Source organism: Psammomys obesus, unplaced genomic scaffold (genome assembly GCF_907164565.1).
Source record: "Psammomys obesus unplaced genomic scaffold, mPsaObe1.curated_primary_1811, whole genome shotgun sequence".
In the NCBI taxonomy this organism is placed as follows: Eukaryota; Metazoa; Chordata; class Mammalia; order Rodentia; family Muridae; genus Psammomys; species Psammomys obesus.
Window position 1 is genome coordinate 4,721,797 of NW_026596088.1, and position 24,047 is coordinate 4,745,843.

Here is a 24,047-nt window from a genome sequence, read left to right on the forward strand (position 1 = left end):
AATAATAATAATAATAATAATAATAATAATAATAATAATAATAATAAATCCTGAGAAAAAGGGAAGGAGGACTCAGTCAACAGGCAAACAGACACACAGCAAGACCAGAAAGGAAAACGCAAATCTATCTCTATTCACAGACAGCAGAGATTGTGGGTATAGCTGTGATCAAGCACATATTGAGTATGCTTAAAGTTCTGGTTTCTATTCCTAGTACCAACTAATGAAGTAGATAATTCCATTTCATATAGCATACTTAGGAATAAATCTTACAAAAGTACAAATTGTATACTTAAAACACAGTACATCTTTGAAAAAATAAACAGCTAATACCTGGAAAAATTCTGTTTATGAACTAGAAGAAATGCTGTCATTAAGATGGTGATATTATCTAAGCTGATCTATAAAAAGCACAACTTTTTCATTAAAACTGACAAACTTATACAAAACCCCTCAAAGAAATATCAGGACCAATTGACCCTGAAAAGGCGAGAACTAGGAGGACCCCGGCGCTGATTTCAAGCCTAACTACAAAACTATAGCAATGAAGACAGTGGAAATTGGCCCAAGGACGGCCATTGGACAAAATGACACAGAATCCTGAGACAACACTCTGCAAAATGAGCGCCTGAACTTCAAGGACACTAGAGAAACCATCTTTTCAACAAATGGGGCCAAACAACTGGAAAATTTAAGAATGATTGGTGCCCTCACATCATACAAAAAAAAAAAAAAAACCAACTCAAAATGTGACAACAGACCTAAACATACAATCCATAAAACTGTTATAAAACAAAGGAATGGAATGACTAACAATAGCACAAGCAACAGAACTATTACAGATAAGTAAAACTAAATATTTGTGCTTCAGAGGACTAATAAAAAGAACTTAGAGAATAGAAGAAAATACTTGTAAACCATACATAATATAAAAGACTTATTTCTAATCTATGTAAGAACTCTTCAAACTCAACAATACAAAACAAAACCCAAATGCTTGCTCACCGAGCATGTGGAGACAGAGGAAGCAAGGGGATTAAAGGGTTCAAAGTCACCCTTAGCTATCTGCCAGGTTTGAGCTAGCCTGTACTACATGAAACCCTGTTTCAAAAAACAAAAACCAATCCACTTCAAAATTTAAAAACAAGCCAGGCATGGTGGTGGACATCTTTAACCGCAGCACTCAGAAGGCAGAGCAGGTAAATCTGTTTTGTTATGGCCAGAATGGTCTGTATAGCAAATTTCAAGCCAGCCAGAGTAGCAGTGAGACCCTATCTCAAAAAGAAAAACAAAAATCAAAACTAGAATTTAAAAATAGACAAAAGACTATAAATAGACATTTCTCCAAATCAAACAGCCAATAAAGGCCAGGAAAGAATGTTCAACGTCCTTAGTCATTAGGGAAATGCAAATCAAAACCACAATGAGACGTCTTCGTCCACAGAGATGCCTGCTATCACCAATTAAAAAGGACAAGTGTCAGCACAGATGTGAAGAAGAGCAGCTGCTAGTGTGGCTGCATTGTACACAGCCTGGCAGCTCCTCAAAGTTACAGCTATCATACAAAACCACAATTCCACTCCTAGGTAGACATTCAACAGAAGCAAAACACAGCCATACAAATACTAGTACACAAACGTAAAAGGCAGCTTTGTTCAATCCTTCAGCGAAAGCTGAAATTCCTACAAAATGATGCGGAGATGAATCAAAGTGGCACAGTGCTGAGGACAGGGCTCACCAGGGCAGCATATGCTTGGCATTTATGAAGCCCTGGGTTCAAGTCCTAGCGATACAAACTAAAAAAAAAATTTTAAATCACCTATTTATATAAACAAAAGATAGCAATTCTGCACAATGGGATGGTATTTCTCACCCATTAAAAGGAATGAAGTTCTGACAATGATAAAACATGGGTAAAGCTTGAAAATGCACTAAGTAGACACAAACACTGAAAAATTCTGGTGGAGGATTCTATCTATTAATGTCCAGAAGAGGACAATCACCAGTGGAGGGCAAGTGCTAGAAGGCAGGCTAAATGAGGACTGACTGCTAAATATTTGGAATTTAGAGCAAGGAGTTTGAGTATAAACATGTTCTGGAGTGAGAGGTGATGAATGCACAATCTATATACTTCACACACATGGAAATCTGATCTTAATCAAGATACCACTAAAAAGATGAGAGTTTGTGCCTGTAAGCTCAGCACTCAGGCAGGGATAGTGAGTTCAAGGCCAATGAGACTACATGAGGAGGTAGGACCTTCCGAGAAATTTGAGGATCAATCAAAACAGGACAGCACTAAACAATACTAGCACTGGGCAGCTCTGGTTCCATAGCCACTAGGGAACCAGAAGTTTTCGATAATTGTCTTATAACTGCCCTGAAATGCTAACCCGCAGGAATGCAGAGAATGCTTATTTATATCCCTTTCCATTTTTATACTTTGTTTGTGATAAGGTCTCATGTAGCCCAGATGGCCTTGAACTTGCTATGTAGCAAGGGTTGACCTTAAATTTGGGTTCCCCCTGCCTCTAAGAGCTGGGATTTAGGTACACCCCCACTAGAGATGGGACCCAAAAGGACCACATAAGCAAACAACCTACCACATGCCCACTGAGTCTCATGTACATGCCTCACACCTGTTTGAGGAGTCACAACAAGAATGCATTGTTCTTGCGCCCTTTTCATCAGTTAACAACAAACAGGTAAAGTAATGCTGGAACTCTCTTCAGATCAGTGTATATTTAGGCACCAGGCAGAACCATTTCCTCCTACTAGTTCACTTATGCTTTCTCAGAGGACAAATACATGGAACAAGGGGCTAGAAACATAGATGCCGTCACTATAAAAAAAAAAAAAAATCCAGTATCGCAAATGGCCCAATAAATGCTATCAGACTACAATTCCCTAGGAAGAACAGCAAAACAAGTGAGCTGTCTCAGTCTTGTTTGTTACACAAAATCCAATCAATTGCTATTTGCAGAAAATATCTTTTAAGGTTCAAAGTATAAAATCTTCAAGTAGGTTTCAATTTGTTTTGAACATTCCATTTAAAATGGGAAGCTGAGTCATTGTCAGATAACACTACTGCCGTATTGCCGAAAATTCAAACATTTCTCTGGTTACAAAAAAGAAAATGCTAGGATTTCTGCTGCCTAGCAAACTCAACACAGAGTATGCAAAGGATGTTTAAAGTAAGAAGACTTAAATAGGACTTTAACTATATTTATGTTCATGGATCTCCTTTTAAGACTAAGAAAAAGCCTACTCTCTCTTCAATCTTAGTTTAACTCTTCTGACAGCCACTCAAATGCATACCAAATCTTTGACAGTGATAAATACTAAGAGCTATATCCTATTAGGTTCTGGGGTTTTTTTGTTTGTTTGTTTTGTTCAAACACATGTTCAGTATTTCAAAATAATTCTTTTCATCCATGGCTCCTTGCACATCAGCACCAGTGCCTTGTCTGCTGCCGTGATGCCAAGCTACCTTAAATACGGAGCATGATGGTGCAGATCCATAGCCTCTGAGCTGGGAAGTATATAAGGGAGGAGAATCCCAAATTCCAGGCCAAGCTGAGCTTCCTCGGGGGAATGTCTCAAAAACAAACAAACAAACAAACAAACACAAAATACACATCACAAACCTAAGCAATACTTCATTTCTTACCAAGTTTATTCATCCATCACTAATCAAAGTTGAAGACAACTTTTAGGTCCACCAATAAGAAAGCTGGCTTCAAAAAAAAAAAAACAAACAAACAAAAACAAACAAACAAAAAGGGTAGCCATCACAACCATAAATAAACTTAAAATAGACTTGCAATTTTTGTAAATTTAACATTTTTCATTTCAGTTTAAATAAAGTAGCATTTCCTAAAAATGAAAGAAACACTAAGTAGGCCAGTATCAACGTGCAAGTGGTGAATAATCCTTCAGAGAACTCACCTTGAAGGGATCAAGGAGAGCACCTGCAGGGATATGCTCAGAATATCACTGATGGGACCTTTAGCCACAAAGATTTACCCTCAATCCGGTCATTCACAAGTGTTCAGACAAACCCAAAATTCTGCAAAACAACTAATCAAAAAATTGCACTGTCATGAAAGGAGCAGAAAGGAAGCTTCAGAGACAAGACAGCTATAGCAACCCTGGATGATCAAGGAATGTTGGGAAGAAACTCCACCAGGACAAATGAAAATAAGTGAATGTGGACTAAACCTTAACATAAAGTTAAATGTTCCATGTTTGGTCATTTGACTGTTATGTACAAGATCCTCTTTACTGTGTGAGACATACTGCTCTATTTGGAGAATAGAGTGTAAAAATCATCATGAGAAGCAGTGAGTGCTACACTAATTCTGCTACTTTGCTAAAAGTGGCTTTTTGTTAAGATTAACTATTCTTAATTATGTTTCTATGCGCATGTGTGAGTGCAAGTACCATGGAGTCTAGAGAGGACACCAGATCCCCTTGAGCTGGAGTTACAGTGGGTGGGAGCTGGCCAATGTGGGTGCTAAAAACTGAACTTGAATGGAACATGGGTCCTGGGTAAGAGCAACAGAGCTCTTAATTGTCTAGCTATCTCTACAGCCCTCAAATGATTTTATTTTCTTTTTTTTTTTAATGAAAAATAGGTGATTTGGAGTAAGATTAGTCCAGACCAAATGAAATACATGTAACACATGCCATTTCAGTATTTCCAATTATGGGCAGCATCTCTGGGGTTGTCATAAAATTAAACTATAAAAGACTATCTTTCAAACTATACTTTCATATATTTGATATAAACTATTATATACATTATAAATTATTTTTATGATGTCTATGTTCAAATTTCCCAGAGTATTGTCAGTTTTAAGCTAAGCTCCCAGTCTGTATTCATTTATTCTAGCAGCCAATTTACCACATAATCTCCAAACTAAGCCAGAAAGAAGCCTAACCTACAAGCCACATCAGAGGAAGCAACAGAAAAACCTCACAAAATTAGAATGCTTTTCCCCTAAACAATGAAAGCTCAATGGCAAGAACAGGTAATCTTATCTAGAGACATACACCCTGGCTTACTCCTGTTGTCTAGGGTCTCCTGTGATACAGCTTCTGTTCCAGACATTCATGGTTCAAACAAGTGTCCCCCATTAGATGCTCTATGGTTTATAACACCTTTAATATTTGTGATATAATGGCATTTAATGGTTGGTTTGAGAGCTGTGATCAGTATCACAAACTATGTTAACTTCTACTTACACAATACACCTAACTTACAGAAATCACTACAAGGCACATGAACTATATTGACATAATTGTTTTCAGAAAGAAAGCAGAAACATAAATTATATTTTATCTAATGGGCAGTGAAAACACTAGAATTGGAATGAGAAAGCCTGCTGGAATCCCAGCTGTCATTTGAAGACTGTCTCTCAATCATAATTTTCTCACCTGAAAAAATAATAAATACTAGCTGATATCTACCGTAAGGCCCAGCTCTGAATTCAGTAATTCTGTAACTTTAGCCTCCAAAAATACTTTCAAAAAATATAAAAGTTGGGGGCTGGGAGGAAGGCTCAGCAGTTAAAAACACTGGCTGCTCCCGACCATCTGTAACACCACTTCCCAGGGTCTGATGCCCTCTTCTAACTTCCATGTGTACCAGGGACCAATGTACACACAGACATCTATGCAGGCAAAGCAAAACACCCATACACATTAAAACATTTTTTTAATTGCTTTGCATCAGAGGAGTTGTACTAGTTAAAGGAAGGTTTCTGCTTCCCCTGTAACTGGTAATTTTAACTTACCATTGTTTCTCCTCACATAAACTTCTATTTCACTCTGAGGCTGGGTCAATCTCTTGTTTATCCTAAATGGAGAAGCCTAACTATTTAAACTCTCTCACAACTAACCTGCTCTGAACACCCCGGTTCCACTTCCTTAGTATTTCACACTTCACCTCTCTCTACTACCACTTCCATGCAAATCTTCATCACCTTCCACGTAGACAACTAGTGCCCGTAATTACACCTGGTCACAATTTCCAGGCTGAAGTTTCTGCTCACTTGGTATCCTACCAGAACGTAGGCAGCATCTCCTTAGACCATCTAAAGATCCTATCTAAGTTCTCAGGCTGACATTCAAACCTCCACACCCCATGCCTTAAGACAGACTGATCAACTGCTTGCTATTTCTGCTAGACGAAGTTCCTGCGTGCTTACTGGAGTTCCAGTCTTTAACTCTACTGTTCTAATACCCTCTCTGCAGGCCAAAGTGGATTTGTTTCCCTAGTCCAACTCCAATGGTAGTCAACCTCATCTAGACATTACAGCTCCTTCTTTCGAATGTACATGCTTGAGACATTTCTAAATGTCTGAGACAATTCTAAAGGCCAACAATGACTTTTAAAAGCTAGCCTACCTAGGGTAATGGAGCTAATTTATCCTTAGTGCCATTTTGCTTAACTGGCCCCTGGTACTGTCTTGGTAAGGATTTGCCACTTCTCACAGGAAAGAAAGAATGACAACACAGAATGGTGCACAGAACAGAAATTCCAAGCTAGAGACACACATAGTAGGGTTTGCTGCACTTCCATGATACAAAAAAACAAAACAAACAAACAAACAAACAAAAAAAAACGCTTTATATGCATTCATCATTTAGTATTTAGGACTTTTCATGTTCAAAACCCAAACCAAGATCTCCAACAGTGATGTCCCCCAGCCCCACTTTTCATCCCTACTGACCTCTGTCAGAACCTAAAAACACTGAGATCATTACAAACACTGCGCAGGGAGTATTCCTGGTGATGCTGGACATTCTACACTACAAAGACAGTCCTCAAGTAGTTAATTAGCTGGTCCACAATGTAAGCAGTGTCTGTAGTGAGAAACTCCAAGATAAACATACTACGTGCAATCGTGGGTTCTACTCTCTAAAAGAAATTCTCCAATTTTTTTAAAGTGAAGCATCTTAACCTTCAGTAATAGAGTTTAAACACAGCATGATGGCTCCTGCAATCACTAGTGGTAGGACCTTCAGCTACTTAACCTCACTATACCTCAAACTTCTTACATGTAAAGCAGAACTAAGAATGCCTAATTCACCCAGACTCTCAAGGGTAAGGGGGCATGCCAAGTCTTTGGATGGGTACTCCATCCAAAGATGGAAGATGATGAACAGATGTTAAGTTTGCCAACATTCTTCCCCTCACTGGGTCCTAGAAAATACTCAGTTTACTAGGGTGATACTACCAACCATGGCTTCGTGAGCAGGGTACTAATGGGTAAAGTGCAATACTTTCTCACTTGGTAAAAATGAAGCATGTGCCCATCTAATCTAATCACTTCTCCCTACTCAAAGCACACTAACCTTACACAAAAAGAACTCCGCACCCTGCCTTAAAATGCCAATAATTTTCTTTTTCTTATCTTAGGATCAGCTGACGCGCCCCAAGCACACGAATGGAATGCTTTTGACCCCCTATATCAACTACCTCGTGTTGCTGTTATTTGTGTACTATTATAGTTTCCCTACCAGACTGTACATGCCCCCTGCGGACACTGACAGCATCTGATTCCTTTTTATGTGACCCAAGGGGCCTAACAGACCTCAGTAACTGGATGGCCCAAGCCTCTCCTTTCATAGACACAGAGAAGCTAAGTGACCTGCCAAGAGTCAAGGTCATTTTAAGTGGCAGAGCTGGAATTCAAACTCTGATACAAGGCCAAGAGAAGAGACTCCAAGTTCTGCCCAATCACAACGAAATGAAAATCATGCTTGCGTTACAGTGTTTACCTAAGTTCCAAGTACCCTAACAGAAACAAGGCCTATGCAGTTACCTGACAAAACAAAAATCGAAGGAGAAATAGATCCAAAACCTATACTATTACTAAAATCACACATTAATAATTCAGTCTATTTTGTTTGGCTCTGTATCTTATTATTTCTTTCCCACTTTTTGACAACATAACTTGTTTAAACATCCAGCTGACAGTCACTTAGCCACCAATATTAGCTTTAATGTCCCTTTTACATGATTCCATAATATTTAGAGTTCCAGAAAACCTTACTGGGTAAGCCAATACTGTTCTTTGCCAAGAGAACAGATTCTTTAACAGTCAACCCAACAGATTAACATTTATAAATATCAAAGAGCCAGAAATTTGGAACAATTCTACATGGTGAAAAATACCTGTGTAATTTACAAGTGTGCTGTTAATAACCCCAACATAAGCCTAGAACTTCCAATAAACAAATGTAAGCCATATTAAAAACTAAAACAAATGAAGCTGTTTGCATTATATATGATGCAAAAGAAAAAAGCAAACAAGAAAGGAAGAGCCTATTTTAAAAGTGAATCTGAAAAAGGGTTAAGTATAGTGCAATTTCCTGATGTTGAAGCAATTACAGCTCAATAAAACTAAACGTTTTCCCGAAATGCATCACTTGGGGGTGGAGGACAAAAAAAAACAAAAAAACAAAAACAAAAAAAAAACAAAAAACCCTCTTTTGAGGTAGTATTTGATGCTGAATTTACCAATACAAAAGCAGGCCCAACAGAAGTGATAATCGCTTACCGAGAACAATTTTTAATTACTTTCCCAACTGATAAAAGAGCACACACTGAACACAGACTAAAATATAGTTTCAAAGAAAAACAAAACGCAGTTTATGCTCGATGAAGTTCAAGGACAAAACTGTTTCCAATGCAACAGAATCCGCCTGACTACAACGTGCAGAGACCGAGAGGGAAGAAAATGCGAACACATAGTATCTTTTTATAAAGGCAACAATTTAGCTACAAAGTAATAACGGGGAAGCCAAAACAGTTTGACAGCCCGCCATAAGGGCCGCCTCAATCATGAGTCACACAATGCCTGCAACCATTTACAATAGTAATTAATGCACAAGTCCCCTAATTAAATTCTAAAAGGGTGAGAATGCTTTAACTAAGTTTACAAGAACTGCCTTTTGCTTTTCTTTTTAAGAACGAACACACTCGTAATTACTCGTCTCCCTGCAATGACCCCCCCCCTCCATGCAATATTCCCTGAGGCCGTTTCTCCCGAATGTCTGTTCCCTGAGTGCGAAGGCAAATGACAAGGGGTGGGGGGTTGGGGGGGGAGGTTGCCATAAACCCAGGAAGAGCGAAGCAGAGTGGAAAAACACGATTATAAAGGGGCGGGAGACTGAAGGCTCGCCCATCTTACCTGCTAAGATTTCTCTCTACGTCTTTGGTAGCTTTAGCTTCCAATTCTCTGAAATGGGAAACAAGATACAAAAACAAAACAAAACAAAAAAACAAAAACAAAAACAAACAAATAAAAAAAAAAAAGGGGGGGAGGGGGAGGAGAGCGGGGCTGCGGGGGCAGGGCCCCGGCGGGGGGGGGGGGGGGCGGGGCTGCGGGCTGCAGCGCTGCGGGCCGCCGAGCCCAGGGCCGCCGAGCCCAGAGCCGCAGCCCGCGCGGGCTCCAAGCCTCCCGGGCCGCCCGCGCCTCCCGCCCAGGCCCGCGCCCCCGGGGACTGCCCCGCGCCGCCGCCCCGCAGCCTGAGGGGGGGGGGGGGGGGGGCCTGCGGCAGCGCCGTCGGCTGGGCTCCCCGGCCCGAGCGAGCCTCCCCTCCGGTCCGCTCACCTCATGTGTGTAAAGTGCACGAGCGCGTGGGGCGCGGGGAACGAGGCTCGCGAGCCTCAAGCCCTCCGCAGCGCCGCGGGGACAGGCCCGAGCCGCTGCACCAGCGCCATTTTCTACACCGACCCGCTGCCGCCGCCGCCGCCGCCGCCACCGCTGCCGCCGCAGGCCCCAGACCGGAAGTGAATGCCCCACTCGCAACCCCTTCCGGGGGCGCAGTGGCCCCGGGGCCCCAAGATGGAGGCCCTAGCAACTAGGCCTGCTGGACAAGGCAGACGCTTGGCAACCGCCTGACGCGGCCGGCACCTCGCCGGGGCTCTCGGGGAACTCCGAGGCTCCCCACGAGCGGATCTGGTGCCCGGCGAGCGCGGAGCGCAGCCTTTCTGGCCGAGGCCAGCTCGGGTTTGACTCCGATCCTCCCCTCCTCCTTCTTTACTGCGACACAAGTTTCCTTCGCCTCTGCCCGGCCCCTCCCTCGCAGAAATACGCCTTTAAAAAAAAAAAAAAAAAATCCACCAAACCGCAAATTCTACCCCTGCCGCTGCCCGAGGAGCCCGCGCCGTTTTTAAATTCACCCACATCTAATCACTTTTGACCTTAAGCCAGATTTTTTAACCTGTCTCCTTACGCCTCTTCTCGGGTGAGAAATGCGTACCTGAGGTTTTCGTACGATTTTGTGCCTCAGAATTTTACACACCCTTGACTCAGCAATTCCACTTGCACGAATTTCTCCTCAAGAAATAATCATTTGGGATATTATTCTCAGGTACTTCAAAATCAAGATATTAACTCAAGGCACTGAAGTGGTTGGAAAGGCTGTAACCAGCTACAAAGTCCCACGTTATGAGGTGGCATTAAATAGAGCTACTCGAAGTACGTGAAAAGATGGAGTGGCAAATAACGGCCCGGGGACTTGGTTACGGAGAAAGGATGAAAACGCAGAAAACTAGTTCTCAGAAAAACATGTGAACACCCAAAGACGCTTATATTTGTGGACATTGTAAGATGAATGCCTGTAGATTAAGTATATGAATCTACATGTAAATACATAAAGATACAATTATTACAATAATTTTTTAATTACAGTGTAGACACATACCTGAATGTAAATACAATAAGATACATACCTACAGGTAGGTGCAGCAATATGATGCGTTAAGACGACTGTTATAATGCACATAAGAACACAGATATTCTTGTATGTTCAGTGCGTACAGTGCCTCCTGTAATCTGCAAATTTCTCCTCTACTTAAAATCCATCCCTGGCGCTGCTCGAGGAGCTTTCTCAGGAAACTCGCTCTGTCAATTACTTCCTCTTGCTCTTTTTCTATCCTAAGTCCTTAAACTGGTTTAAACCTGCTTCAGTCTCTCCCAGGAAACAAGCTCTGTGACTGTCTGGTTCTGCTCCGGGAGAAATGTGTATTGTAGTAGGCACGCTAATGAATGAATGCTCAGAAAGAACTAAAATGTGAACCAGAATGTTCACTACTGTTATACGTTTTTCTTATTCTCGTGGTTGTAATTTTATGAGCCTATAAACATTTTTTTAAATTTCTTTTACAAAATGTAAAATGAAGAGTACCAGTTAAATGCCAGTAGTTTTTACTTTTTTTTTTTTTTTTTTTTCTCCCTTGAGATGGAGCCTTACTCTTTAGCCGTGGCTAGCCTAGATTGCTCTATGTAGGCCAGACTGGAGTCAAACTCATGCGAGCCTCTCTGTCTTCTGAATGCTAGTGTTCTACATATATGCCCAGCTTCAAATTTAAGTAGGATCTATCCTGGTTAGGTTCTCTGTTAAGCTGACACAAGCCAGAGGAACCCCAAAGAGAAAATGCCCCCATCAAATTGCCTGGAGGCAAGTCTATAGGCATTTTCTTGATTAATAAATGATGTGGAAGGACCCAGCTCACCGTAGGTAGTAAAGTCCACCCTCGGGCAGACCATCCCTGGCTGTATGAGAAAGCAGGTTGCAAGCCACAGGGAGCAAGCCAGCAAACAGTCTCTGATTCGCTCCTGCCTCCAGGTCCTCTGACTTCCCTGTATGATGGGAGGATGAACTGTAAGCCGAAATAAGCCCTCTTCTCAAGTTGCTTGTCAATACGGCGTTCATCGCAGTAACAGAAGACAAACTAAGACAGGACCTTTCATCTATTTGCCCTTGTTTCTGCTCAGTTCCTGTGGTTATACCTCAACACCCGTTTTCTCCAATCTCTCCTCCTTGCCCTACTGAGAAAGTTAAATGATGAACTGATAATTCACAAACTATGCGCTCGGAAGGTAGGGATTCATTTTTCTTGCTTTATCGAAAAACACAACCCCGGGCTGCAGAAAACAGTTCAGTTTAGTTAAGAGCACTTGCTGCTCTTTCAGAGAACCCGGGTTCAGTTCCCAACACTCACATGGTGGTTTACAACTGTCTGTAACTCCAGGATACCTAATGTCCTCTGGCCTCCCCAGACACCAGGCAATGCTGAGCAAGCAAAAATGTGCGCTAAGAACCACTGTACAACCGAGCACTGTACATCTCCCAATATTTTTACATTTAGAAAGTCTCCGAAATAGTAAACAGAAAAAAAAAAAAAAACCTTGAACTTATGAACGTGGATACGTTATCCTGAAAAGGGTGTGTTTACTTCATTTAGTTACAGTTTCTTCAGCACTTGATGAGTGCTATCCCAAACTGTTCTAAATATTTTACAAATACTAATTAGTCACCGATTGTTGTCTTTGTACAGCCCACTGAGGTAGGAGCATTACACCCCTGTGCCAATGGGCATGATTAATCTTCCCAAAACCCTGTAAGTAAGAAGTGATTAAGATATATATGTACACATATACATATATTAAGATATATGGAGATATATATATATATATAGAGAGAGAGAGAGAGAGAGAGAGAGAGAGAGAGAGGGGAGTTTGGCTCCAAAGCCCCCTTCACACCACTATATTGCAGATCCCAACTAGATTACACCTTATATTCTTTTTTGATAATAAATACTTTACAAATACAACCCATTGCCATCCCAACTGACGATCATAGATAATCTAATCTACTATGTATAGCCAATCTACCAAATATAATAATTTCAAATATACAAGCATATATGCTGTGTAAGAGACATAAAGTAACAAAGAAAATCAAATGTCACTCAGTATGTAAATGCTCAAAAGACTCCATGTAGGAGCTGTGTCCCACACAGAGACTGGCATACAAATTCTAAGTCCGGTTCTGAGCAAACAGAAAATAAATTCACTCATACAGTTTGGCATTTGCTTTTGTTTTTAGACAGGGACTCACTACGTATGTGACTTCTCTATGAAGACAAGGTTGATCTCCAACTCACTGAGATCCTCCTGCCTCTGCCTCCGGAGTGCTGAGATTAAAGGTGTGTGCTACCATAAAAGAGCCAAGGAGTGTACCCCAGGGAAATCTGACACTCCTGTGATGAATCATCAAGATGGAAGGGGGAAACAGGGTAAGCATGTTGGAGCCAAGTGACGAGTCAGTAGTAACAGGACCAGTCCCTAAGCTGTTCCAACTAGAGACCCAATAGTTAGTTCTAACTTTTCCTCCCATCTTTCAATGTAACACAGGACGGTTTATTTTGGAAATATCTTCTTACCTTTTTCTTCCTCTTTTTTTCTCACCAACACTACCCAACACACCCTGAAAACTCCAGGGTCCCTGCCCTCAAACCTCCCCCCCCCCTTATTTTTTCCTTATGGTGCTATACTTTACACAAAGCATGATTCACCCACTTAAAGTGAAAAAAACCTCATGCGTTATGACAAATATATTCATGTAACCACAACCACAATCAATATTTTAAAAGTGTTCTATCACTCAACAAAATTCCCCTGTGTCTCTTCTCAGTCCCAATCTACAGCCCTCTCCCATACACTGGGCACCAAAAACACTACTTTTATGACTGTGTATCACCATAAACCAGTACACTCGTTGTAGAAGCTCATATAAATGGAGTCACACAGTATGTACCCTTTTCTGGCTGGGTTCTCTAGCTGAACAAATCTAAGGTTCATTATCTTGTCGCATGTACCGAATTTGTTTCCTTCTTTGTTGCTAATATTCCGTTGGATAGATATAGCACAGTTAGTTGACCATCCTCCCATTGCTCAGTTATTGTTTTTAGTTTGGGGGGTGCTATTATTATTTGGTGGACACCTGTGGGGCAGTTTTCTCTGAACTGAAACATTCCCTCCTGGAGGAGGGAAGGAAGGTCCTCACCGCTTACAAGCCTGGGAAAAGCTGAAGCATGAAAGGTTCACGGGGTTCTTCTCCGAGGTTCTATCAGCAGCAGACAATTGAAGCAGAGAAGACTCTAACCGAAGAAGCCGCGTGTGGTCGTTGTGCGAGCCCCTGGTGCAGCTCTCCGGAATGCTGGTCCTGCCTGGGGTGGGCTTGCCAGTGAAGTGGTTGCCTCTGCGCTACCCCTGCTCCAGTGACTCCTCACCCACTTTCCTCTTCGTAACCCAATAAACTGCTTGGTCCCTTAGGTTCGCCTTTGGTGGCGCTATGGCCCTGGTCTGTGGCAGATGCTCCATCTGGGATGCGTAGACATTTATCTGCATCACCCCAGGAAGACTTAACCCAACAGCAGACATGTTTTCATTTCTCTCGGATGAATACCTAGTGCTATAGTTTGGGTTATGAATGTCCTCTAATGGCCACGTGGTAAAGGCTTTTCTCCAGCATGGCACTACTGGGAGATGGTGGAGTCTCTCGGTGGTACGGCCTAGTGAAAGTGCCTCGAGTCTTTGAGGGTGTGTCCTTGACAAGGAGTGGGAAACCCCTGTTCCTTTTTCCTTGGTCTTCTCATATGCAAGGTGTTTCTGCTCTGCCTTGCACTTTTACTGTAGTGTACTCTGAACCTCAAACTCATAAACAAAGGGGTTAACAAATCACACCTGGCCAAACCCTCCAAAATGGTGAGCTGGAAAAAACAAAACCCTTCTTTTTCATTCTAAGTAGATTATCTCAGGTGTTTGTTACAGTAAGCAGAAAGCCGACTAGCATACCTCTAGAACAGAACTGCCGCATATTTAACTATGAGAAACAACACGACCTTACTAAAATAATCTGTGCCCAACTTGCATTCCCAAGTGGGTGAAGGGTCATGACCTCTCTCTCTCCTCTCTTTTTCTCTCCTCTCTCTCTCTCTCCCCAGCAGTGTGCATGCCCCCTCTGTTTGCAGTGTGTTGGGAAAATTCCCACACAGCAGCCTGGGTGCTCTTACTTTATATAAAAACACCATCGCCATCTTACTGTCCACCATAAAAGAACGCAAAGGCACTGAGGGCTCTGGACTGCGAGTCGAGCAGATTCATCACCCACCCCTCCTTCCCACCACCACCCGCAGTGATGACCGTGCAACACCTCTCCCTCTCACCTTGCCTCAGGCAATCCGTCTTTCTAAAGGGCTCCTGTCTTCTGGATCCGGAAAGACTCACACTCTCATTATCCCTTCACTTCCCTTCTCTGGCTTCCACGCTCCCAATCAAATACTCTGAAGCTGTCTGGACTTTCCATCGAATTAATCGCATTTGTAATGAAACTTCTCTGCCATCTGTTTATTCTTTGAGTCTCCTGAATTTTTTTTTTTTGGGGGGGGGGAAGGTTTGGGAGAGCAAGGCACACATCTCCACCTGTAGCTGAATGCCTAGTACGTATTACGTTTTTTTGTTATGCATGTTAATGAATGAATTATCTTCCTATCCTCTGCTTATCTCCTCCATCTAAATATCCATATTGCTGCCAAAGTGGCTTTTCTAGCCAGTAAATCTGATGAGCTCCCGCTGAGGCTAAATGCTCTTGAATGGCTTGAAGGCTAAAAATGCTTGAATAGCTGCATTCTGTAGAATGCCGTCTGAAACCCCTCACATAAAATAAAAAGCCTTCAAGAGCCTGCCCTGCCCCATTTCTCAGAATCCTGATTTTAGGATCTAGGGACACTGAACTATGGCCAGTTCTTTGTGTCTTTCAGTGGCTCTGCGACTTGAACACGCTGTTCCATGTGAATGGAAGACCTTGCCTCTCCATTGTGTCTGCTTGACAAACTCGGCTTCAAAGCTAAGTTCACATGCTGCCTCCTTTGCAAACCTTCCCTGAGACTCTGATTCCCATCAGAATATGGATGTGAGTCAAGTACGAGAAGTAAATTGCCATCATTCTAGCTCCCTGTTATTGAAGTGAGCGCCCGGCCCTATGTAAAGAACTCCTGGGGCAATCGGGATTGGAATCTCACATGTTTTCATGAGACAACTTACGTTATCCATCTACCGCTGACATGCCAGGTCTGAGAGTAAAGTTCTTCCCATTGTGCTTGCTGGATTGCCAGTATGTAGCTTAGTGCTCAGGAGGCCCAAACACTGAACTAAAGATATTTGTAAAACAAAGAAGAACAAATGTCACCTCCCCTTCTCTAACATTTCCTTAGTGTGTGTCAAGGAGCCTCATCCTTTTGCCAGGCTGCTGTCTGTCACCATCAGGACTATTGGCAGGAGCAGGGTTCCTCTAGACTTTCCTTTGGTCTCTTCAACTGCTGTTTTGCTTTATGGTACAAATGCCGACAGCATTCTTTCAACAATGCTCTGGCTTGCCATGGCACCCACTAGACATCTTCATGGCTTTAGTGAGGATCACATGGGGACCTCCTTTTTTGACTAGGTCCCTCAGACAGTTACAGCCAAAGTAATTAGTTGCTGCTCCCTCCTTTCTCTGATAATGTCCCTCGTCTTGAAATCCAGGCTACCTGCCTCCGCTCCCAGTCTTACAGGGCTTTGGTAGAGAAATGCTGTGTTAAGTATTTCACATTAACAATGCTTATGCCTACTGACCAAGTTGAAGATAATTTGAACATTAAAATGCATTATGCTGGTAAGGGATTATAGCAACATAATGGGAAATTGTATGCCTATAAATAGATACATATATTCATATACAATCTACTCATTCATTCAAAGTTTGAAGATGCCAACCAAGATAATGAACCAGAACATTTCCCCTCTCTCCTGAAGGAAGTAAGAAAATAAGCAGATAAAATTATGAGATAAACGGTTTTACAAACAGTAGACCTAAAGCAATGGGGACAGTGATCTGTGAGAGGTGAGGAACAATTGACATGAGTTCTATTAGCCACCGTAGAGTAGCACCGGAGGAACGCTGTGCCCAGTGGTACAAGAAGGGAACCCTATCAGAACGGCCCCGAGTCCAGAGTCTGTAGAAGCCAATATGACTAGTGTTCACGGGTGAGAGCAGTAGTTCTTAGCTTTCCTAATGCTTCGACCCTTTAATGCATTTCCTCACGCTGTGGTGACCCCAACCACAAAATCATTGTTGTTGCTACTTCATAACTGTAATTGTGCTGCCATTGTGAACCATAATGTAAGTATCTGTGTTTTCTGATGGTCTTAGTTTGTCCAGCCACTGCTGACATGTTGGGTCTCAGAGAGTGAAGTGTTGTCCATTGTGTTTGCTCTATTGCCAGTACGTAGCTTTGGTGCTCAGGGGGTAAAAACTGCTCATGGGCAGAACAAAAAAGATGTGGGTTCACAGGGAGCATGGGATAGTAAGAGAAGAATATACTAGTTGGTCCAGGGAAAATCATAACGGAGAAGCAGCAAGATGGCTCAGTAGGTCAATGTGCTTGACAGTAAGCCCAATGACCTGAGCTCAATCTCAGCTCAGTGCCCCATGTGGTGAAGGGAAGGAATGGAATCCCACAAATCATCCTCTGACCTGCACACAAATGCTGAGACGTGTGTGTTCCCCCTCCCCAAACAAGAAAATAGATAAATAAAATTAATTTAATGGGCTGGCCAGCAGGTTAAGTTCAATGCACTGAGTTTGACCCCTGGGACCCTCATGGTAGGAGGCAAGAACTGTCAGCTGAAAATTGTCTTCAGACTTCTATATGTGCACTCTGGCACACGGTGGGTGAGGGAGCACTCAGTCACACTCACAACACAGAAGTAAATAAAGTATAACAAGAATTCTTTAAGTGTAGAATGGAGCAGATCCCCAGTGCACATGCATGCTTCGGGGGAGACTGAGAGACAAAGGAATACATGAACTATCTAAAGACACAATGTATTTTTTCCCCTAATTTAAGAAAAAGCATAGGCCACTATGCTGCCACCTTGACCTCTGTGGAATGGCAAATGGTAACCAGGAACTGTTCTGTTTGTTGTTCTTAATGAATGAGGAGGAAGAATGCTGCAATGGCTTCCTGGTTCCAGGATATGGCACTAAGATGCCCCCTGGGAAAGCAGGGAGCAACCTTTGCTAGAGATTTAATCACCTTGATAGCGAACTTCCCAAGCTCCAGAACTATGAGAAATAAAATGTTGAAACAAAATGTTGAAATAAAATAAAATGAGAAATAAAATGTAAAAATAATAATCATCATCATTCAATCAGTGAATCAGTCAACCAACCAAACCCTATCAAGGCATGGAAAATATGAATTCTACACAAAAGGATAATATGCATCAGCAAAGAGGTAGGCTGTTGATAGGCACAACATGTAGGAATTTCAGAATTATCATGCTGAAAGGGGCCATGTTGAGGGGGTGGGAAGGAAACTGATGACTGGGCGATTCAACATATAAAGTTTCAGAAACTATAAGTTATTCTGTAGTGATAGGAAAGCCGTCAGTGATTGCCTGAAGATAGGAAGAGTATGGGAGGAAATGAGAGGGAAGGATAACAAGAAAGGAGGAAGTGTTGGGAGACGACAGATTTGCTATCTTGATTGTAGTGATGGTTTCACAGCTGTAGACATATGTCAAAACTCATCAAATTTTGTGCTTTAAATATGCGAATCAATAAAGCTGTTTCAGAAAGACTCTGATGAGAAACCGGGTGTTTACATAATTTTAAAATACCTCCCACAAATTGCTTATAAACTAAGAGGGGGTGGAGGCAGGGTTCTCTCTCGATGAACTGCTCAAAGCCAGCATCACCGAGGCCAGCCCACATGATCCCTGGGAGGACACAAAGAGAAAACAGAAAAAACATAACATCACTCCAGAGTCTTTTCTGCCCAAGATGTGCAGCCTGAATCTGATCGTGAAGAAGTCACACAAAATTAAGCTTTCTAAGAGTGAGACGGTGGCCTTTAGGGTGTCAAGATTTGAAATAGTAAGGGAAAAATGAAGGAACATAGGTGTTGGGGATCCGAACTCGTGCCTTCATGCCCTCACAGCAAGCTCTTCACCTAATGAGCCATTCTTTACCCCTCAACTCATACTGTGTGTGTGTGTGTGTGTGTGTGTTTATAAATAGTCTAAATTTTTCTACAACTAGTTCCTATTTCTTATTATGAAAGAGCTTTGTATGATAAAGCAGTTGTCTCTTTGCAGTATGGACTGTAAAGCACCTTTTTTTTTTAAATCTTTAAAAAATTCAACTTTTTATATGATTATGCTGGGGACTGAACCCTAGACGTCAGGCATGTTAGGTAAGCACTCTACCACTGAGCTACATACATGCAGCGTTTTTAATCACTGTGTTACCTACCCTTTAACTTGGCCTAAGATACCTTAATATTCTGTAGCTATTTTAAATTCGTGCATTCACTTTTGCTTCTTCTTAGCATGTGAGGTTTGGGGATCTTACTTCCAAAGTCCCCCCACCCCAATTCAAGACAGGGGTAGGCTATCTGTTCATGTTTTCCGTTCCCATAGCCGTTACCTGCATTTCACCTTATTTTCTGTCAATCTATAGTTCAGCTATTTAGTGTCCCCCCAAGGACTACTCCCCGGGTTGGTACCGCTGAGTTGTGGAAACTTTCTTTAAAACACATAAACACGCTTAACCTGTTTTAAATTATATGTATCTGTATGTGGCCATGTATGGATATATACATGTGGATATGTGTCCACAGAGGCAGAAGACTTCACCGGATCCCTTAGAGCTGCAGTTAGAGGTGGTTCCAGCCACTCAAGGTGGGTGCCTGGAACTGAACTCTGTCTTCTACAGGAGCAATGCGCGTTCCTTACTGCTGAGCTGTCCTTCCAGCCCTAGATGAGGCAACTTTAAGAAGTGGGGCTTCACGGGAGGGCAGCCCGTCACTGGGGTATGTCCTGAGAGAAGATTGTGGGATCCTTGTCCTTCTCTCTTTCTCTTAACAAAATGCTATGTGTGAATGTATGTGCGTGCTCATGTGTGTGGGAGGTATACATGAATACGTATGTGCATGTATGTTTTTTAAGAAGATAAAACTTCACAAATGTATTCAGTACCATCTATATCAGAATCACAGTGGGATTCTTTTCGAGAATTAAAAGTTGATCTTAAACTGGTGGGGAAATTCAAGGGATCCAGAATTGATAACACAAGCTTGTTAAAGAACAAAGTTGGGGTATAGCTCTGCGGTAGACACGGCCCAGAGTTCTATCTCCAAAGCGCTCTCGCTCTCTCTCTCTCTCTCTCTCTCTGTCTCCTTTCTCTTTCCTCTTTCCCTTTTCTCTCTCCCTCCTCACCCCTTCTCTCTCCCTCTCCCTCTCCCTTTCCCAAGCACACAGTAACAAAGTTGAAGGACTCCTGGCTACCAAGAAGATACATTAATTTAGCAGTTTGAGACTGCTGTAAGGATGATCACAACAAATCAAAGGAATGAAAGTAATGGTCCCCAAATCAATCTCACACTATTGATCAATTTAATTGCAATAAGAAAATCAAAACAATTCAAAGGGTAAGAAGGTTTCGTTGATGTTTTGTTTGTTTGTTTTCTGAGACAGGTTTTCTGTGTAGCCATGCTGTCCTGGGACTCCTTCTGTAATCTAGGCCTCAGGCTCAGAGATTTGCTTGTCTCTATCTCCCGAATCCTGGGATTAAAGGCCTGTGCCACCACCACCTGCCTGGAAATGAGTATTTTTTTAGACAAGGGACACTGGAGCAAATAATGTCCAAGTGTAAAAGAATGACAGCAATCCCTATGGCAAACTATGTTTTTTGTTTTCTTTTGTTGTTGAAACATTAATTCAAGCAGGATTAGAAAGGAACACTAATAAGTACAAAATACCTGGAAGAATCTTTATAATCTCAGGCTCATAAATCTTCATGATCTCAGGTTTGGCATAATTCCTTAGCTATGACACTAAAAAGCACAAGCAACAGCAATGGAAAGGTGAATTGGACATCATCCAAAGTTGATGGTGGATGAATCAAAGGAAATACTAATAAAATGAAAACATAACACTTTACTAGGAGAAAAAATAAATTTTCAAATCACATTTTTAGTGAGGGACTAACACATGGAAGTACACAAGTACCCACACAACACAACAACAAGCACACACACAACTAAGCTTTAAATGTGCAAAGGATCTATGTGGTGTTTCTGCAAGGAAGACATGCGATCGGCTAATGAACATCAAAAGATGTTCAGCATTTTGAGTTAAGATGGACGACATAAGACTCATCATGGGGATACAGACCAAAGCAACAGTAAGTTTTCATTTTACGACACTAGGGAGGCATAATGATAATTTTAAAAAGGACAGTTAACAGCAGTGATGGCAAGAATGTAGGGAAATGGGAATCCTCCTGCCCTACCAATGGGAATGGCAGGTCTGCAAAAAGACAAAACTAAACTCTCTTTGGCTTTACCAATGCTGGGTACTTCCCCGAGAGAAAGGAAAATGTGTGTGCATTCAAAAACTCACACATAAACGTGCATTGCGCTTTTCTTTCTAGTAGTCAGAAGCACAGAGAACTCAAACGTCTATCAACTGAGGAAGGCAGAGATGAGTGTGCAGGTGTACCTCCTGCTCAATAAGGTTATTTGTCCCAAAAATCAGTGGGCAAGTGGCCCATGCCATCATGAAGATAAAACTTGGGAACATTTTGCTAAGTGAAAGAGAAACCAGACAGGAAAGAACACATGTTATTTCTCCATTTCACTTAAATGAACTGTTCTGAACAGGCAAATCCATAGAGACAGGAAGCAAATTAATGGCTACCTGAGACTGGTGTGAGAGACTGGAAGATTACAGAGTGACAGAAGTGACAACGTTCTCAAACTGTGTACATGGTTCTATGATTGTCCCCAAACCCACTGCATTGCATACTTTTAAAGTTATGTATGTATGTATGTATGTATGTATGTATTTATTTATGTGCATTGTTACCTTGCTTACATGTATGTGGGGGGAGGGTGCCAGGTCGCCTGGAACTGGAGTTATACACAGTTGTGAGCTGCCATGTGGGCGCTGGGAATTGAACTAGGGTCCTCTGAAAGAGCAGCTTAACCGCTGAGCCATCTCTCCAGGCCGTGCACTGCAAACTTTTAAATTTGTAAATTTTTAGGGTCTGTGAATTATATTTCAATGAAGCGATTGCCAGAAACGGCAATCAAACATTGTGCTGTTGTTTAGTGGAATGTTGGGCTACGCTGGTATGATCAAAAGGATTTAACAAAGCTATGTAGGAAAGAAGACAGAAAGATTGCTTGAATGGAGCTAGGCAAGATCGCACACGCTGATAGTCTCTGTGCCAGGAGCCTAAAGCAGGAGGATTTCGAGTTTCAGGCTAACCTGAGCTACACATGAGCCCTATCTCAAAACAAACAAACAAACACCACCTGCATGAACTTTTACCGGATTATAGGAAACCAGGCGAGAAGAGGGGTGGGCTGGGTCTGTTTACTAGAGGACAGGAAAGAGTTAAGCTTCTTACATGTTTTTTTACATTTATTCTGTCATATGTATGTATGTGGGCATGTGCATGCCATGGTGCGTGTGTGGAGGTCAGAGGCCATTTTTGAGAGATGGGTCCTCTCTTTCTAAACTCTGGTCATCAAGATTAGCGACAATCGCCCTGATTCCTCACTAAACCTCATCAGCTCAAGATCTGAGCTTCTCTGCAGAAGGAGGGGAGGGCACTAGCAGAGCAGGAGGGGTAGATGGATGTAGGATGGCGATGACGCAGGCAGAAGCCTCACCATCTTCTGTAAGCCCAGGCAGAAGGACCGATGGACAGGAGGATGTTTAGATACCAGTTATCCAGAGCACAGCAGCTTGCTTCTTCTTGCTTGTCTCAATAAGGAAAGACAGTGACAAATGAGAGAGGAGCTAGCAGGACCCTGGGTCCCTGAGTCCGAAGGAGGAAAGTTAGGAGAGTTGGGCAGGGTTGAGAAAGGCACGCTGAAGCTACAAATAAGAAAATGGATTGTGCAGGGGCTGGCGAGCAAGAGCTGTTCCAGAGCTATCTCCTCCTGAGTCATCCGAGGCAGGCCAGACAACCCCAAATGCTTTCACTGTTACTCATTCATTTTGGCTTTGAGCCTTTCACTCTCTGGACACCCTCCTTAGGACCGGCCGCCTTTTGGCACCCTTCCTCCCAGAACTCAATGTTCTTCTCTGGTGAGGGCCAACTCAAGTCCACCTCCCTAGTTCTATACCCTATGCATTCATTAATTCAGTCTGGGCTGGCTCCAACACATCTCACGATTTCCTTGCATTGAAGCAGTGAAAGAGCCGGTCAGTAGCGGCACATGCTTTTAACCCCAGCACCTGGGACACAGAGGCAGGTGGATCTCTGTGAGTTCCAATCCAGCCTGGTATACAGAACGAGATCCAGAACAGCCAGGGCTACACAAAGAAACACTGTCTCAAAACAAAAACAAAACCAGTGAAAGATCCAAAACACAGAGAAATCTGTTGGCCTAGGCATGGTAAGGACCCACTCACGCCGAGATGTTTAGCATGATAGCTGGTAGACAGCACACAGAGGAATAGGATCAGGGATCCGGGGTGGACGTGCTTAGATAGGTTCTTGTCTAGCTTCTTACTGGTTTAAAGCAGCCAGCTAGGCAAGGGGAGCAGCCACTCATCCTGGACCTTCTCACGGAGCACAGTCACAGTGCCTTCACTGTGGTGATCCAGATCAACTGGCGCTCAGAACAGGAAGAGAAAGAGGCCAATGCAACGAAACCCTCAGGGCTATGACTGCCACCCAACACTGGCATTGTTGCTGGCATTGTTATCTAGGCACAGACAGCCCAGGGTGCCTGGCAGCAAGGGGTGGGTTGGCATGTGGAAGGAACAACACAGCCTTTGCCTCAGATCTGGACGCAGAACCTGCGTCAGCTGCCGAGCTTGCCTGGGCACAAGAGTGTCTGGCTTGTTGCTAAACCTTTCTGAGCTTCAGTTTCCTTACCCGCAAAACGCAAGATTATAAAACCCACTCCTGAGGGCTGGCTATAAGAAATGGTTTCCAGCCAGGCTGTGGTGGTGCACGCCTTTAATCCCAGCACTTGGGAGGCAGAAACATGTCGATCTCTTGGAGGTCCAGGTCAGCCTGGTCCACAGAGTGAGTTCCCAGATAGTAAAGGCTACATACAAACCCTGTCTTAGAAGAAGAAGAAGAAGAAGAAGAAGAAGAAGAAGAAGAAGAAGAAG

The 24,047-nt window shown here is 42.6% G+C and overlaps 1 protein-coding gene across 3 annotated transcripts in view; it reads right to left on the bottom strand.

The window, feature by feature from the left end:
* Tnrc6a (trinucleotide repeat containing adaptor 6A) overlaps positions 1-24,047 on the bottom strand; it is a 162,861-nt gene that overhangs the window by 67,810 nt on the left and 71,004 nt on the right. The window contains exons 1-2 of one of the 3 annotated variants that reach the window (XM_055627541.1): positions 9,627-10,058; positions 9,204-9,251 (exon numbers count right to left, since the gene is read on the bottom strand). The exons of the other annotated variants lie outside the window; for them this stretch is intronic. Of the exons in view, the coding sequence (XP_055483516.1) occupies positions 9,204-9,251; positions 9,627-9,631 (53 nt within the window). The 5' untranslated portion in view covers positions 9,632-10,058. Of the gene's footprint in view, positions 1-9,203; positions 9,252-9,626; positions 10,059-24,047 lie in introns of those variants that run through there. 3 annotated transcript variants of the gene reach the window in all.